This window comes from Neofelis nebulosa, chromosome 13 (genome assembly GCF_028018385.1).
Source record: "Neofelis nebulosa isolate mNeoNeb1 chromosome 13, mNeoNeb1.pri, whole genome shotgun sequence".
In the NCBI taxonomy this organism is placed as follows: Eukaryota; Metazoa; Chordata; class Mammalia; order Carnivora; family Felidae; genus Neofelis; species Neofelis nebulosa.
In genome coordinates this window covers 58,879,429-58,897,296 of record NC_080794.1, presented here as the reverse complement: position 1 = coordinate 58,897,296, position 17,868 = coordinate 58,879,429, and the positions used below count along the sequence as shown (strand labels likewise).

General features: G+C 41.2%; 1 protein-coding gene across 11 annotated transcripts in view; it reads right to left on the bottom strand.

The window, feature by feature from the left end:
* The window catches only part of PLCE1 (phospholipase C epsilon 1), a 324,803-nt gene that overhangs the window by 62,029 nt on the left and 244,906 nt on the right, over positions 1–17,868 (bottom strand). For 9 of the 11 annotated variants that reach the window (XR_009252465.1, XM_058697220.1, XM_058697219.1 and 6 more), the window contains 6 exons: positions 12,371–12,553; positions 10,073–10,190; positions 7,227–7,383; positions 4,524–4,646; positions 4,302–4,438; positions 1,334–1,572 (listed from right to left, as the gene is read on the bottom strand). Coding sequence is in view for 10 of the 11 variants with exons in the window: in XM_058697220.1 (XP_058553203.1) it covers positions 1,334–1,572; positions 4,302–4,438; positions 4,524–4,646; positions 7,227–7,383; positions 10,073–10,190; positions 12,371–12,553 (957 nt within the window). In the remaining variant the exon portion in view is untranslated. The remainder of the gene's footprint in view (positions 1–1,333; positions 1,573–4,301; positions 4,439–4,523; positions 4,647–7,226; positions 7,384–10,072; positions 10,191–12,370; positions 12,554–17,868) is intronic. The other 2 variants (XM_058697217.1, XM_058697218.1) reach the window with 1 other exon arrangement.

The following is a 17,868-nucleotide window of genomic DNA, read 5'->3' as shown; positions in this document are numbered from 1 at the left end:
CATATTTATTTAAAAGAAAAAGGGAGAGTGAGGGAAAAGAATACAGTTCATATGAAAACAAATGGTTATCGGCATATCCAGGTGAAAATGGGGATAATAATAGCAGCTTCCGGCAGGGCTGGTGAGAGGTGAAATGAGATGATTCCCAGAGAACACTTAGTACAGTGCTCGTACTCAACAACAGCGTAATGAGCACCCGACCATGTGATCATCATCTTAATGTCACTAGCATTTCCGGTGATCAACTGCTGGACACTGAATCCACTGATTCCCCATCGGTTGACAGGGAGGCTGAAAACCTAGACTTGATCCTGCAGCATGTGACGCAGCCATCGTGAGTGTGTCACTCCATGTCCTACCAACCTCTAGTGGAAGCCATCATCATATCTTGCCGGGTTACTGTGACAACTTCCCACCTGGTCTCTCCGCTTCCACTCCATCCCCAACACAGTTCATTTTCCAATGGGGCCAGAGTGACCTCTTGAGAACATAAATCAAATTATGTTAGTCCCCTGCTCAAAAATTTCCAACAGCTTCCTATGTCACACGGACTAAAGTCAAACTCCTCACCATGGCCTAAAATGCCAAGATGATTCAGCCCCTGCCTACCCATCTGGAATCACATCTACCATTGTGCCTCTGGCTTATGTGGCTCCCACTACATCAGCCTTTTTGTTGTCTTGCTCCTGTCTCAGTCTTTGAGCTTGTTCCTGCTGGTCTGGAATGTTCTTTTTGCAGACCTTCACATGGTTTATTGATTCAGGGCTCAGCTCCACTCTCACCTCCTCAGGGTGGCCTGTGCTTACTCCTCTCAGCCTTCTGCATCACTGCATCCTCTTACTCTGCTTGATTTTTTCAGAACCCATGAATACCTAAAAGTACATTCTCTCTGTATTTGTTTATTGTCTGCCTCATCCACTAGGTGAAGGCCAGAATGTGGTCTTATTTACTACTATATTCCCAGGTCCAGGAACAGAGCCATAGTAGGAGCTAATAAATATTCATGAAATGATCAAAGAAGTTGAAAACCTAGTCTACTAATTTTATTACATGCCAGAACAACAAGAAGGTATCATGTACTGATTCCTTATAAGAGTCACTGAGAGAAGGCTTGAGATCTATGATACTTATACGTTAAATAAGGACACTTATACACGCGTGTGCGCGCGCGCGCGCGTGTGTGTGTGTGTGTGTATGGTATTAAATCAAGCCCCTCTGTTTCTGTCCCAGACTAGAAGGCTTTGGAAAGAAGTATAGACACAGTATGTTTAGCAGAAAATAATTAGAATAGTCAGAGGCTCTACCCAGATGTGCATATGAAATGGGTACAAACCTGGATGATGCTGAGGATTTCATCATAAGTGCAGTGTTCTCCTTGGCAGTTCACTAGGAAGTCATTGAGCTCGAGGATGCCAACCCCAAACACGCCCAAGGATGTGCTCTCGACCCCAGTGCCGTTTGTCACGATACTTGCAGCAGCAATGGCATCAGATATCTGCCTCTGGTTGTCTGACAGCTGCTGTTTACTCTTAATGAACAACCCCAAATCCGAGACGTTTCTGGTCAATAAATCTGAAACAGAACCACCCACAGAACATGGACAAGTTAGCCAGAATCTTTCACAAAGTTCATTTTGGAGATAATGGCATTGTGGAATTGGTAAGCTGCAGAAACTTCACTGATCTGTCTAAACAAGCCATCAAACTCCATGCCTACCCCTGGTTTCACATAGTTGAAGGAACAAAAAATGAATCAATGAATAAATAAAAGAAACTAAGAGAGAACGAGGTCAATGATCTTGAAAGCCCATGAGCTCAGGGTTTTAGATGAGAACTAAATATACATTCAGTTGGGGACTTCAGGCTGAATTTGAACTTTGGTTTTTGAGGATAACTGCAGTCTTGCTTTTAGAGACAATGAAGGTGTACCCTTAAAATTACAGTTGTTTTGTACTTCAGGAATGTAATTGTAAGCATTTGTGTGCAGGTTTCAGGGTGAAAATAAGTTTTCAACTGATGTGGAATTGAAACTGATCAAGGAATACAATTGCTGGATTGTATGGTAAGAGTATGTTAAGTTTTGTAAGAAACTGCCAAACTCTTTTCCAAAGTGGCTGTGCCATTTTACCTTTTGACCAGCAATGTTCCACACTGGCACCACATTTATGGCCAGTTATTCTATTTAATTCTTGCCACTTTGGAAGAGAAGCTGGCAGTTCCTAAACACAGGCTTACCCATACGATTTAGCAACTGCGTTCCCAGGCTTTTCCCCAAAGGAGTCGAAAACTTATGTCCACACAAAAACATGCACACAGATATTTATAGTAGCTTCATTCATAATTGCTAAAACCTTGAAGCAACCAAGATGTCCCTCAAAAGGTGAATGGATAAACAGTGGTACACCCATGCAGTGGAGTATTATTCAGTGACAAAAAGAAATGAGCTATTGAGCTGTGAAAAAACATCGGGGAACCTTAAATACATACTGCCAAGAGAAAGAAGCCAATCTGAAAAGACTACATACAAACTGTATGATTCCACCTATATGACATTCTGGAAAATAAAGAACTATGGAGACAGTAAAAAGGGGTTCAGAGGGAAGGTGGGAAGAATGAAAAGGTGGGGAACAGGGGATTTTTAAGACACTGAAAGTATTGCGTATGATACTGTAATGGTAGATCCATGTGCTTATACTTCTGTCAAAGCCCATAGCATGTACCACACAGTGAACACTCAACTGTGGACTTCAGTCGTTAATACCATGTCAATATCAGCTCAACTGTCACATACCACACTAATACAAGATATTAATAATAGGAAAAACAGTGTATGTTGGGGAGGGGAGAGTATGGTTGACCCTTAAACAACATGGGTTTGAACTATGTGGGTCCACGTGTATAAGGAGCTTTTCGATAAACAGTATAATACTGTAAATGTATTTTCTCTTCCTTATAATTTTCTTAATAATAATGTCTTTTCTCTAGCTTACTTTATTATAAGAATATAACACATGATATACATACAAAATATGGATTAATCAACTGTTATTGCTATCATTAAGGCTTTTGGTCAAGAGCAGGCTATTAGTAGTTAAGTTTGGGGGAGACAAAGGTTAACCCTTTGGATTTTTGACTGCACGGGGGATCCGCATCCCTAACCCTTGCTTTGCTCCAGGGTGAACTGTATACGGGAACTCTCTGTACTTTACAATCATTTTTCTGTAAGCCTAAAACTGCTCTAAAAAATAACGTCTGTTAATTTTTGGGCGCCTGCGTGACTTAGTCGGTTAAGCGTCTGACTTTGGCTGAGGTCAATATCTCATGGCTCATGAGTTCGAGCCCCGCATTGAGCTTTGTGCTGACAGCTCAGAGCCTGGAGCCTGCTTCGGATTTTGTGTCTCCCTCTCTCTCTCTGCCCCTCCCCTGCTCACACTCTGTCTCTGTCTCTCAAAAATAAATAAACATAAAAAATTTTTTTAAAAAGATTTTTTTTAAAGGTACAACTACTTGACTAATCCATAGTTATGCACATTTTATGACTAAAGTTGAAAAGGTGAATTTTCTTAGCTGAGGATAATGTAAGTTTTTAAGTAATAAAAAAGCAACTGAAAGAGGGCAGTTTCTCTTGTTTCTGCTTTTTTGTGTTTCTAGTTGTCAGCAAGAACAGAAGAGAAAAATAGTAGGCTGACAATGCATCAGTGGTGATGACAGCATAGGGTTTTTGATGTGGTTGGTGACGGTGGTAGTGGTGAGTGGGACAGAGGAGGCAGACATCTTGGTTTACCCACTAGGACAAGTGCCCTGGATGTTCAGCAGGAGTGCTCTCCTCGGGTCACTAAAGACTCCTCTTGTCAACGGACAGACACCCTCACCCTGGGGTTGAGCACTGTTGGGCTGTAGGCGGGGAGGATATGGGTGGTGCACCACACACCTAGTGGACGTTGGACACAGGTGGGAGAGGGTTTTCCGTTGTCAGAATGACTGGAAGACTCTATTGATTAAATATCCTGGAATGCATAAACAGACTCAGACCATGATGCATTTCCTTGCTGAAAATGCCGGTAGCACCTACCCCCCCCCCCCCCCCCAACCCCAAGACACCTTGAAACAATCCTCAAAGCGTTTCATCACGCCACAGGGAACAGCACGCCATGTGGAACTGGCTGAGGGTTCGTGTGTTTCATCACGCCGCAGGGAACAGCACGCCATGCGGAACGGGCTGAGGGTTCGTGTGACTGGACCTCTCATCTTCGTTTTTAGATAGAAAGGTCTCAACGGGAAATATAAAACCGTTCCACAAACCTAGGTCAGGCTGAAGATCGCTGGTGTTTTCGTCAATTGTTAGGTTGGTATAGAGTGGCACCGACTCGGAGCCGGCTCGGTTGCAGGGCACAGCGTAGACGTCGAAGAGGTCCTTCAGGTCCTTGCGGCTCCTCACGCTGGGCGGGGAGTGGAAAACACTCACGTTTAGTATTGTTACAAAGATGGGGGGCTGAGGAAGGGCAGGAAGACAGCATGCCGTACCTGAATGATTTGAACAGCTCAACGAATTCAACAAAGCTCATGTTACTGTCTGAAACCATGAAGCTCTGGAAACCTTTCATTCCGCCTTTGATCCGCCCGTGCCAGCTGCTGCTGCTCCAAGCACTGCAACAAAGACATGGCCTTAACAGGCACGGCCACTGTGCCCCAGGGACGTCCTCTGACGGCGCATGAGCAAAGACCTGCAAATGTCTTTGCCTGCAAATGACCGCAGGCCATTCAGGATTGAGGCTGTTTTCCAGACCCTCTTTTCACTTCTCTCAAAACTAATCTGTAGTGTGTCAGAGCAAACACCTCACTCAGTGAAACCGAGTCATGTTCACAGCCTACTCAATAGGGCCACGAGGCTAAGGGTAATGTTACTCTACTAACTAACACAGTTCTTTGGAATCACAGGTCAATGGGGGGGGGGGGGGGGACTTAAACTCAATGTTCCTGAAGAAAAATCAGTATTATTTTTTTTTTCCAAAAGTGCCCCAAATTACTCAATCATAGCCTATGGGAAATTATGCATGTTCTTTCCTACATTCTAAATTATAGAAACACATTGGAGAAGAAAGTCCGTATCAATGTCTTCTCTTTTTCCTTTCTTCACCAGTTATTAGATGAAAACAAGGAAGGACTTTTAATATTAATGGAAAATGTGAGTCACAAAAATATTAAGAATGGAAAGAAGCCAACTCTGCCTAGAACATATCTGCACCTGCCAAGGCTGTATATTCAATATAAAAATACCAGTCACTCGGTCAAAACCTCACTCTAGCTGTTTCACAACATTTTTATTTTCTATACTGGTTCCCTGACAAGATAATTTAAGAAATATTTTGGCTGGTTTTTAGTCAAATAAATAAACAGGATCTTCCTTTTTTTCATTTTTGTTTTTTTGTGCTTTATTTTATTGTTTTGACTTTTTGAAATGTTTCAAATACATAAGTACAGAGAAGGTTGTAACGAATAGCCAGTTTATCCTCAATCTTGCTAACAGTGTTTGTTCATGGAAAGTTATTTTGCGTTGACATCTGAAGGTCACCTCTATACATGGACGAAAATTACAAAAGGATGGATTTACAGTCCTTTGTAGGCATGGGTTGCTGATCCCCCGTGGTGTTGGAAACAAGAGAGTGGAGGTTCAGGAAGATGAAAAAGGTTGGATAAGGTGGCTTATCATTTGCCACTGTCTGCAGGAACCTTTAGGAAACTCTGTCCACTGTCTCCCTTTCTAAGGCTCAGCCTTGCCTTCTCCGTGAACAGCATTCGGGGTGATTTTTCTTCCTTGCCTTCTCTTTTCTTTCTGTTGTAGTTTACTCGGTGGGCACTGACTCCTGTCTTCTTGTGGGAGGGCTCTGTGATCTTGCATCTAACATATTAGTTCTACCTCTTTGGAAAGATTTTCCTCCCTTACTCTGGCCTTCCCTTTCCTGCTCCTGAGTGATTGAAATAAAGGAGAAGCCACTCAATCTAAGTTCTCTGGCTCTTTTATTTACCCAGGATACTGTACAGGCTGAAATAGCACGTACAGAATTCTGATTCTTTGTAGCTCTTAATTTTGTTACAAACCTAAGCTGACAGAAAAGTTGCAAGAGGGTACAAAGAATTCCCATGTACCTTTGACCCAGTTTCACTGAGTATAGAAATCTGAATGTATAAGGCATAAATTATGTTCATTATTCACATTGTAAAAGAATGCTTCCCTTTAAAAGATGATTTACTACATGTAGGGTTCTTATCAGTAGCAAACTTCCTTGAGAGTGTCAGAAACAGAGAAAGTGTGTGTATATAATGTTTCCAAAGCCAGTGTCTACACAGATCCATTTCCTCCTCCAATCCCTCTGATAAAGTAAAGAGTGCCTATTTTATCTTGGTTCTGTCTGAACCTCTGAATTTCTTAAACTTTTTGAGGGGTCGAGGGAGATGGTGTGGCATTCTAATTCCTTTGGAAAGCTTTCATGTTAATATTATTTCTTCTGAGAGGGTAGCTGTTTCAAATCTGTAATTTACATGGACTTTATAAGTAACTTACTATAATACCAGCTTTAGAATTACACCTAGCATACCCAATTTGCTCTAATACATTCATTTCTACAGACATGTATCTTATGTATGAGATGGTATAAAATATATTTCACCTATCAGCAAAGGGTAAAGTGGCTTCTATTAAAACTTAATTTATTCCTCAGAATAGTGCTATCCAATAGAAGTTTTGGCAATGAAACAGGTGTTCTATATCTGCACTGTTCAGTATTGTAGCCACTGGCCACTTGTAGCTATGGAACACTTTTAATGTGCATAGTGTGACTGAGGAACTGAATTTTAAATTTTATTTAATTTTAATATATTTAAAATTGAATTTAAATAGCTATTATTATCCCCCCAGCCCCCACCCCACCATGGCCAGTGGCTACCATATTCGACAAAGCAACTTTAGAAAATCATAGATCAGGTTTTGTTACTGCTATGACCTTTGAAGGATTAGTCTAATAATTAGGAGTAATTATAGTAATATGAGAAGGTAGGAGTGCAAAATCAGGGAAATTGGAAGTATTTAAAAATTGTGGGTTTTTCAGTTTTCAATGTAATCGTTACTCAAAATTAGAGAGAGGCTTTCCACAGAGCACTGGAAGATGCCCTTTGACATAACTTGAATGATATGAAGGGTCCTTCTGTTTTATCATGTTAAGGCCCCACCTGGACGGGCTCTTGTTTGAAGAAGACAGCACAGGGGAAGACACTGGCCTGTTGGGAGATGATGTCCCGGCAGACAAGTTAGGGGACCCAGCCGTGGTCAAAGAGTGGGCTCTTCTGGAAGGCAGAGTGTTAGGAGGGCTCATGATGGCATTTGCCTCTGTGAGAAAGACAGAAACGAGACAATGACACCAGTTATCCTCTCCCTAGAGATCAAAGAAAAACCAAAGATGCTTCTGAATGTCTGAGCGAATCAATTTATGCAGGCAATCTCTATACAAGAGACATCAAAATATTCTGATGAATGGACTAACGTGGTGAGTTCTCAACCTTGGCTGCGTATTAGAATCATTTGGGGAACTTAAAAATATAGAGATGTTAGGGTCCCAGCCAGAGGGTGCTGGAATCAGTTTGGCTGGGGTGTGGCCAGGGGCATCCAGATATTTTATCTATCTATCTATCTATCTATCTATCTATCTATCTATCTATCTCCTTTTAATGTTTATTTATTTTTGAGAGACAGAGACAGAGCAGGGGAGGGGCAGAGAGAGGGAGACACAGAATCCAAAACAGGCTCCAGGCTCTGAGCTATAAGCACAGAGCCCAAGGTGGGGTTTGAACCCACAAACAGTGAGATCATGACCTGAGTCGAAGTCAGACGCTTGACTGAGCCACCCAGGCACCCCCAGATATTTATTTATTTATTTATTTATTCATTTATTTATTTATTTATTTATATTATTTTTTAAAATTTAAATCCAAGTTAGTTAACATGTAGTGTAATAATGATTTCAGTAATATAATTTAGTGATTCATCACTTACATATAACACCCAGTGCTCACCCTAACAAGTGTCCTCATTAATGTCTCTCACCCATTTAGCCCATTCCCCCACCAGCACCCCTCCAGCAACCCTCAGTTTGTTCTCTGTATTTAAGAGTCTCTTATGGTTTGCCTACCTCTCTGTTTCTATCTTATTTTTCCTTCCCTTCCCCTATGTTCATCTGTTCTATTTCTTAAATTCCACATGTGAGTGAAATCATATGATATTTGTCTTTCTCTGACTGAATTATTTCACTTAGCATAATACACTCTAGTTCCATTCATGTTGTTGCAATGGCACGATTTCATTCTTTCTGATTGCCGAGTACTATTCCATTGTGTATATATACCACATCTTGTTTATCCATTCATCAGTTGATGGACATTTGAGCTCTTCCCATACGTTGGCTATTGCCAATAGTGCCGTTATAAACATTGGGGTGCATGTGCCCCTTCAAAACAGCACACCTGTATCCTTTGGATAAATACCTAATAGTGCAATTGCTGGGTTGTAGGGTAGTTCTATTTTTAATTTTTTGAGGAACCTCCATATTGTTTTGCAGAGTGGCTGCACCAGTTTGCATTCCCACCAGCAGTGCAAAAGGGTTCCTCTTTCTCTGCATCCTCGCCAACGTCTGTTGTTACCTGAGTTAATTTTAGCCATTCTGACTGGTGTGAGGTGGTATCCCATTGTGGTTTTGATTTGTATTTCCCTAATGATGAGTGTTGTTGAGCATTTTTTCATATCCATCTGGATGTCTTCTTTGGAAAAGTGTCTATTTATGTCTTTTGCCCATTTCTTCACTGGATTATTTGTTTTTGGGGTGTTGAGTTTGATAAGTTCTTTATAGATTTTGGATACTAACCCCTTATCTGCTATGTCATTTGCAAATATATTCTCCAATTTGGTCAGTTGCCTTTTAGTTTTGCTGATTATTTCCTCTGCTGTGCAGAAGCCTTTGTCTTGATGAGGTCCCAATATTTTATTTTTGCTTGTGTTTCCTTTGTCTCCAGAGACACGTCAAGTAAGAAGTTGCTGCAGCTGAGGTCAAAGAGGTTTTTGCCTATTTCTCCTCTGGGATTTTGATGGTTTCCTGTCTCACGTTTAGGTCTTTCATCCATTTTGAGTTTCTTTTTGTGTATGGTGTAAGAAAGTGGTGCAGGTTCATTTTTCTGCATGTCACTGTCCAGTTTTCCCAGCACCATACTAAAGAGACTTTTTTCCATTGGATGTTCTTTTCTGCTTTGTCAAAGGTTAGTTGACCATATGTTTGTGGGTCCATTTCTGGGTTCTCTATTCTGTTCCATTGATCTGAGTGTCTTTTTTTGTGCTGGTACCATACTGTCTTGATGATTACAGCTTTGTAATATAGCCTGAAGTCTGGGATTGTGATGCCTCCAGCTTAGTTTTCTTTTTCAGGATTGCTATGGCTATTCAGGGTCTTTTCTGGTTCCACACAAATTTTAGGATTGTTTGTTCTAGCTCTGTGAAGAATGCTGGTGTTATTTTGATAGGGATTGCACTGAATGTGTAGATTGCTTTGGGTAGTATCGACATTTTAATAGTATTTGTTCTTTCAATCCATGAGCATGAACTGTTTTTCCATTTGTGTGTGTGTATGTGTGTCTCCAATTTCTTTCATAAGCTTTCTTTTCAGTGTATAGATTTTTCACTTCTTTGGTTAGATTTATTCCTAGGTATTTAGTGGTTTGCCCCCAGATGTTAAAAAAAAAAAATCTCAGTCACGGTTGAGAATCACTGGTCTAATCCTCCACCTTGTATTTTATATATCTCACATCCCCTGTCTATAAGGCCTAGTTAATTAATGATAATCTTCTTTGAAGTACACTGTACTTGCCGAAATACCCCTTGGGTTCCATCATCTAGTTAAATACAAAGGTAAGTATATTTAACAAGACAAAGAGTTTTGTTAAGAATGCACTCAAGACTTAAACCATAGTTGAAAACCAAATGCATATTTTTCCCTATAAAATAAAACATCTCTAATGTCAACATGTGGCTTTACCTGATTCTTCTTGTTCATTCATGTCTTGAGGGTCAGAACCACTCCGGCTGCGACACTCTCTGTGCATTTTGGCTTTTCGGGTGGCCATCTCATCGTCGGCTGCCTCTCCACTCTCACCCTGGGAACACACACATATCAATACCTCTTATTCTGTGTTTCTCTCCCTCCTGGCACTGCTTTAGCTCAGGTGCGTCCCTATTTTCTGACTGCCTTCAATATCCCTGGCCCCAAACCAGTAGAGACCCCTGTGAAGGCTGACCAAGTATTCTCACATTACACTATCCCACTTGTTTTTGCTATATAGCAGCACTCGGAGGTGGAGGGGGAGGACACAGGGAGGGCTGATAAGAGCAGGCAAAGGACCCCTGGAATCACAGAGACCAAATTATGAAGCAGACAAAGCTCGGCTTAGGCATCAACAGCCTCTAATATGCAAAGAGTGGGACTTTTTCTAGATAACCATGGAGAAAATATATTATTGTGTTATAGTGATAACATATATAGTCTAATATATAATATATAGTGGTAACTAACCAAATGTTTTCTGCCATGGTAAAAACCATAAAGCCTACCAACTTTTTTTTTTTAATTTTTTTTTTTAACATTTATTTACTTTTGAGACAGAGAGAGACAGAGCATGAATGGGGGAGGGTCAGAGAGAGAGAGGGAGACACAGAATCCAAAACAGGCTCCAGGCTCTGAGCTGTCAGCACAGAACCCGACGCGGGGCTCGAACTCACAAACCGTGAGATCATGACCTGAGCCGAAGTCAGATGCTTAACCAACTGAGCCACCCAGGTGCCCCCCAACTTTTTTTTTTAAAGCTTTTGGGGAACCTGAAGATTTGTTTCTTTCTGATAGTCACGGCTGTATATCAACTTTATAAGACCAATACTTCTTTTTTTAAAAAAATTTTAAATGTTTATTTATTTTTGAGACAGAGAGAGACAGAGCATGAGTGAGGGAGTGGCAGAGAGAGAGGGAGACACAGAATGTGAAGCAGGCTCCAGGCTCTGAGCTGTCAGCACAGAGCCTGACGTGGGACTCGAACTCGTCAACTGTGAGATCATGACCTGAGCCGAAGTTGGACGCTCAACTGACTGAGCCACCCAGGTGCCCCCTTCTTCTTCTTTTTTTTTTTTTAAAGGTCTATTTATTTATTTTCAGAGAGAGAGAGAGAGAGAGAGCAAGCAGGGGAGGGGCAGAGAGGGAGAGACAGAGAATCCCAAACAGGCTCGGCACTATCAGTGTAGAACCTGATTTGGGGCTCAAATCCACGAACCATGGGATCATGACCTGAGCCCAGATCAAGTCAGACACTTGACTGGCTGAGTCACCCAGGTGCCCCCGTAAAGTCTACCAGCTTAACCACTTTTAAGTCTACAGTAGTGTTACCTCTACGTGCCTCGTTGTGCAACGGATCTCTAGAACTGTTTCCTCCTACAAAACTGAAACTCTATACGCAATCAAAAAGAACTCCCCCTATAGCACCCCCCTCCCCGTCCCTGTCCCCTGGCAACCACCATTCTACTTTCTGTTTCTAAGAGTTTGACCACTCTAGGTACCTCATGGAAGTGGAATCATGCAGCATTTGTCCTTTTGCGACTGGCTTATTTCACTTAGGATAATGTCGTCAAGGTTCAGCTACACTGTAGTATGACAGAATTTCCTTCTTTTTTTGAAAGCCTGAACACCATTCCGTTATATGTATACATCACCTCCTCATTCATGGATGGACATGCTTCTCTTGACAATTAAGTTAGTTTCTACATTTAGCATTTTGGCCTTGTAAGACCTTCATAACCCGATCCCTGGTCTTTTTAGCCTTTGCTTACCCACCACAGAGCCTGTGTTCCAGCTTGGAGCAGGAATCTGGAACTACATGTGCTTCCCTGAACAAGCCAAGTCTTTTCATGCCTCCGTGCTGCCTCCTCTGCCAGAAATGCTTTCCCCCGTGTTGTCTAACAAATCCTATACACCCTTCATGACCCATCTGTCCGGTTCCCTACGAAGCCTGTTCTGCCTGCGTCCTAGCCCTAAATCTTCCTTCTCTCTCCTCCCAGAGCACTTTGTGGATAGCTTGATAATGACTCTTACTGAATACTCATTGTTCGTGGCCCCTGACTTTTTCCTGGTGCTGACTCCATTCTTAACAAGGGGCCTGGCACCAGGAGATGCTCAGTAAGCCCTGAGCATCTTGTCCCCAACCCAAATGATCTAAGGTAGTTTCTGGCGACATAGACCATAAATGGTGCTGGATGATTGGGTTTGGTGCTTGATAAACAAGTAACACTCTACCCTTATAAGGATTTTCTTCTTTTTCTTGGTAGTGCTTATGCCCAAGGTGTTGTTTCTTTGCACATTGGGCTTCTCGGCACTCTTTGCTGATGTCCCGGGGCTGGGGTTTCGTGTACTCCACCGCCTGCCACCAAACAACTCCACGGCGTGAGCCAAAGTTGGGCCTTCGTACCGTCCATCTTCCTGTAAAAGAATCACATTCTGAACACTTAAAGGAACAGCAAGCAATGGGGAAGTATATATATGAATGGCTTCTAGTAAATTCCCAGAGGTGGAGGAGCACAAGCACAGTGAAGACTAGTGACCTGGCCACCCAAGTGGTTCTGTTTTCTAACCATCAGGACTCTCTGTTGGGAATTTCATCATATCCTCTGTTGTCCTGGTCACATCCCTGCTGAGTTCCAGTAAGTGATGTGCTTCAAGGGGGCCACATTCAAGTGGGATTAAAAAAACTTTTCCTTCCCAGTTTCAGAGGTTACATTCCAGAATGTAGGAACATTCACGAAGATGCATTTTGCATTTTAGGGCTCTGGAGAACTTAAGGGGTGTGTGTGTGTGTGTGTGTGTGTGTGTGTGTGTGTGTGTGTGTGAATCTACTTAAATAAAACCCAGTTCTATTTGTATTGCATCATTCCAGGTTTTGTTTTTTCTAGTTTGATGGTTGGGACAGTTTGATTTGAAATATAGAGTATGTGGCATATGTGAAATTTACTTTGGAGGGCTCTGGGGAGATAACCACAGAGAAAATATATTATTAAATAGTTGGTGCACACCTGAAAGTAATGTAACATCATGTATCAATTATTATACCTCAGTAAAATAAATATAAATAAATAAATAAAATAGTTGGGCTGCTGTCCTCTTGAGTGACTGATACCCAAGACTAGAGAGCCCAGGGGACTCTACATCACGCATATTATGATGCTATGAGCAGTGAAAAGATACTTAAGGGGCATGCAATGCTTTGCGATAGCTCCTTCTCATAAGATAACACCATGCAAATGAGCTGAGTAGCAGCAGAGATTAATTAACTAAATAATGGTCAACAATTCTCTCTGTAAGTAAGGAGGCTCAGTGAATAAAACTACAAAAAGTCACATATGAATTAAAGACAATATGGATGATATTTCACAGGCTGTATAAAATGGACATTTCAGAATTAATTTCCATATACTGTTTTTACTTTCCACAAACTTTTAAGGCCAGCCCTCCTTTGCAATTCCAAAGAAGTTCTTGTGAATACATTTTGTTTTGTTGTAGACACTATGTAAATAACAAAGTCTTTGTGTGTGTGCTTGCTCCTTTACCCTAACATTCAATAACTATTTGATTTTATGACTTGAGTTGTGACCTCCCACTTCCTGCATCCTGTTACGGATCCCAGGATGCTGAGTAACTTGAATGCTTAACGTGGGATATCTTTTGGTGATCTCTCATGGTGGATATCTGGGATTTATGCCTGTCCATTAATCATTTCTCTTTTCTCTGACCATACCCCAGTTTTACTTTATCTCTTTTCCTCTGGATACAGTCTTGAATCTATGAAAAGGTGAAACATCCTCCCTTGACCAATGGTTGGCATAAGATCCAAATAAGCCAATCAGAATCTCCCTCCCTGGAAAATGAATCTTGAATACAGTGATACTGAGAATGAAAATGGCTGGAGATCATTGTTTCTTGTTGCAGTCCTGCTCAAGATAGTCCCTGTGAATAAGTCACTACAATTAACTTCAAAGTGGAATAAACATTTCATGACACAATTTCATAAATAAATTTTACCTATGTTATTGAATTAACTACCTAATCCTTCGTAGAAGTTTTATTTTTTTTATTTATGGGTTTTAACTAACACATCTTTAAAAATTTAATAGACTCCTTCCTTAAAATGTAAAACTTCTGCCCTGGGAAAGACATTGTCAAGAGAATTAGAAGACAAGTCACAGATTGGGAGAAAATGCTTGCAAAAGAAACATCTGATAAAGAATGGTTATCCAGGGGAGCCTGGGTGGCTCAGTCGGTTAAGCGTCCGACTCTTGATTTTGGCTCAGGTCATGATCTCATGGTTTGTTGGTTCGAGCCCTGCATCAGGCTCTGTGCTGACAATGTGGAACCTGCCTGAGATTCTCTCTCTCTTCCTCTTTGTTCCTGCCCACTTGTGCTCTCTCTCTCACTCTCAAAATAAATAAATAAACTTAAAAAAATGGCTATCCCAAATACACAGTGAGAACTTAAAACTCAACAATAAGAAAACAAATAACCCAATGAAAAAATAGTCCAAAGACCTCAACAGACACCTCACCAAAGAAGAGATAAAGATGGCAAATAAACACATGAAAAGATATTCCACATCATGTACCATCAGGAAACTGCAAACTAAAAGGAGACACCACTCCACACCTGGCCAAACTCCCGAACACTGACCACACCAAATGCTGATGGGGATGTGGAGTAACAGGAACAAGGATTCATTCTATTGAGAATGCAACATGGCATAGTCACTTCGGAAGGCAGCGCAGCAGCACCTTATGAAAGTAAACATTCTCTTATGATACGCTCCAGCAATCACGCTCCTTGGTATTTACCCAAAACGGTTGAAAACTTCAGTCCACACAGAAACCTGAACATGAATATTTACAGCAGCTAGCTTTACTCATAATTGCCACAACTTGGAAGCAACCAAGATGTCCTTCAGTAGGTAAATGGATAAATAAACTATGGTACATCCACACACTGGAGTATTATTCAGCAATAAAAAGAAATGAGCATGGGAAGACATGCAAGAATCCTCTTATTTTAATAATTTTTTTGAAAGTTTGTTTATTTTGAGAAAGAGAGTGCTAGCAGGGGAGGGGGGGAGAGACAGAGAGACAGAGAGAGAGAGAGAGAGAGAGAAAGAGAGAGAGAGAGAATCCCAAGCAGACTCTGCAGGGTCAGCACAGAGCCTGACATGGGCTCAAACTCATGAAACTGTGAGATAATGGCATGACAGAAATCAAGAGTCGGACGCTTAACCGACTGAGCCCCCCGGGCGCCCTGACATGCAAGAATCTTAAATGAATATTACTAAGTGAAAGGAGCCAACCTGAGAAGGTTACATATTGTATGAGTCCCAACTATATGATGTTCTAGAAGAGGCAAAACTATGGAGACAATAAAAAGATAAGTGGTTGCAGGGGCAGGGTGGAGGATGAGGTAGGGTGGGAGGAAGAGATGAACAGGTAGAGCACAGAGAATTTTTAGGGTAGTTAAAATACTCCATGTGATATTATAATTATGAATATATGCCATTACATAGTTGTACAAAGCTAAACAATGAACTCTAAGGTAAACTGTGGATTTGGGATGATTATGATATATCAATGCAGATTCATCCTTTGTAAAAAAATGTACCATTCTGGTGAGTGATGCTGACAATGGGACATGGGTGGGGGGCAGGAGGTTTATGGGAAATCTCTGTACATTCCTCTCAATTTTATTGTAAACTTAGCACTGCTCTAAAAAAAGAAAATCTTTAATAAAAAAAAATTTAATAGACCCATACCATGTACGTATAAAAGAATCAGCCTCCAATGCGTTGGTATTTCTAAATTCAGAACATCCTAACATGGGTCAAGCTTTACCCTTAATAGAAATATTTTAGGCCTGGAAAAGGCAGATGCCTTTGTTTAATCTTTAAAGGAGACTTTCTGGGAAGCAAAATATAGTTTGACTCTTTCTTGTATTTTGTACAAACAAAAATTTGATTGGGATGGGTGAAGGATATACCTTCTCTTTTTAATTTGGAAGAAGAGCTATTGTGAGTGAAGATACATTCTCAGTTTTAGAAAAAAGTTACTTTCAGATACGAGAGTATTCTAATACTAGTAAACGTAAATTGATCTAATGAAAATTGTAACAGGAAGTAAAGCAAAAGACAAGAAATTGTGATACTTGTAATGAAGCCTTAGGAATACAGGAAAATAAAAGAAGTTCATGTGGATATTAGGATTAGGAAGCTGATTCCTTAAAAATTATACATGCACTTTTGCCTCTTGGCATTATCTTTGTATATGATATTTTAAGTACTGTTAAATGTATCTAATCCTTTGAATAAATCCTCCACCCCCCCACCCCAGAAGATAGCAAGAATGTTTCTGTTGCTTACAACCAAATTGTACCTGATACCCCTGTTTTGACCTTCTCAGCTTCCCAGAGATCTTTCCAAATACCCAGGATTATGGGTTCTCAGCTCTGCCTGCATAACCTCAAGCCAAAACTCATGACACCAGTCTTTCTCCTACACCTCACATCAAATCTCTCGCAGCTTACTTTTTTTTATTTTCCTGTATTCCTAGGCTGTATTATAAAGGTTACTATTCTTTTTTTTCCTTTATCTCTTGTTAGTATTTCCATTTGATCAAATGCATTTACTAGTACTAAACTACTTCTATTTGAAAGAAGCTTCACACACTCATCACACAAGAAAACTCTGATGTCATGAAAATTACATTCTACATAAGCCCTTTCCAAACTGGGGAGAAAGAAGTACTCTTACAGGGCTGTTAATAGAAGTTTGGAAGAACCCGAGACTGTTCATAAATTTCTTTAACTTACAGGTACATTTAAACCCATTTCTTTTGTACCTTAGGACTTCTCAAGAGCCTTAAGTGTGCTAAGAGGTATTATAAATCACCAAGAGGGACATTTAACATGATGCCTATTTGACTTTTTGTTCTTAAAATACCAACTTGGATCTTTTTGATGTTCTCTGAGACAATTTGGGAGCTGGTCTACAAGATGGGAAAATAATCAGTCACTGAGTTTGTTTCACTTAATAAGAATCCTGAGTGTCTGTTTCTGAGAAATGTTGCCTGTCTTCCTGGGCGGCTCATGCAGAACAATGTTTTGAGGCAGACCATCACCTGTTTTCAGAAGTGACTGAAGTAGATGGAGCTGTTCTGCCATTACACCGTAACAGCTTGTTCCCATGCAGTGGTGGAGGAGTGGGGGCTGCAGGGAAGGGAGGGGTGCTGCTGTGTGTGCAACTGGGAAGGGCTGAGTTGGCTCCAGGTCACTTCCTGTCTCTGCTCCAGCCGTGCCTCTTACCTCTTCTGCTGTTTCTGGTCTCAGCTGGTGCCTTCTTCAGCAAAAACTGAAGGCTGCCAGGGTGAATGAGAGACCAAGTACACCCTAGGTTCATTCAGCTACTTTATGCTGGAAGATGGGAAAGGAAACAAATGGAGCAAATAAACCACATCGCCAGCCGCTTTGTGACAGTGAGTGTAACTGAGCTCAGAGACTTTGGTTTGTGTCCAGGTTGAATGGATTTGCATGACTGTGGAAAGCTGAGGAATGATTATAATTAAAAATCAACATTTACCTGGGGCGCCTGGGTGGCTCAGTCGGTTAAGCGTCCGACTTCAGCTCAGGTCATGATCTCACAGTCTGTGAGTTCAAGCCCTGCGTCAGGCTCTGTGCTGACAGCTCAGAGTCCGGAGCCTGCTTCGCATTCTGTGTCT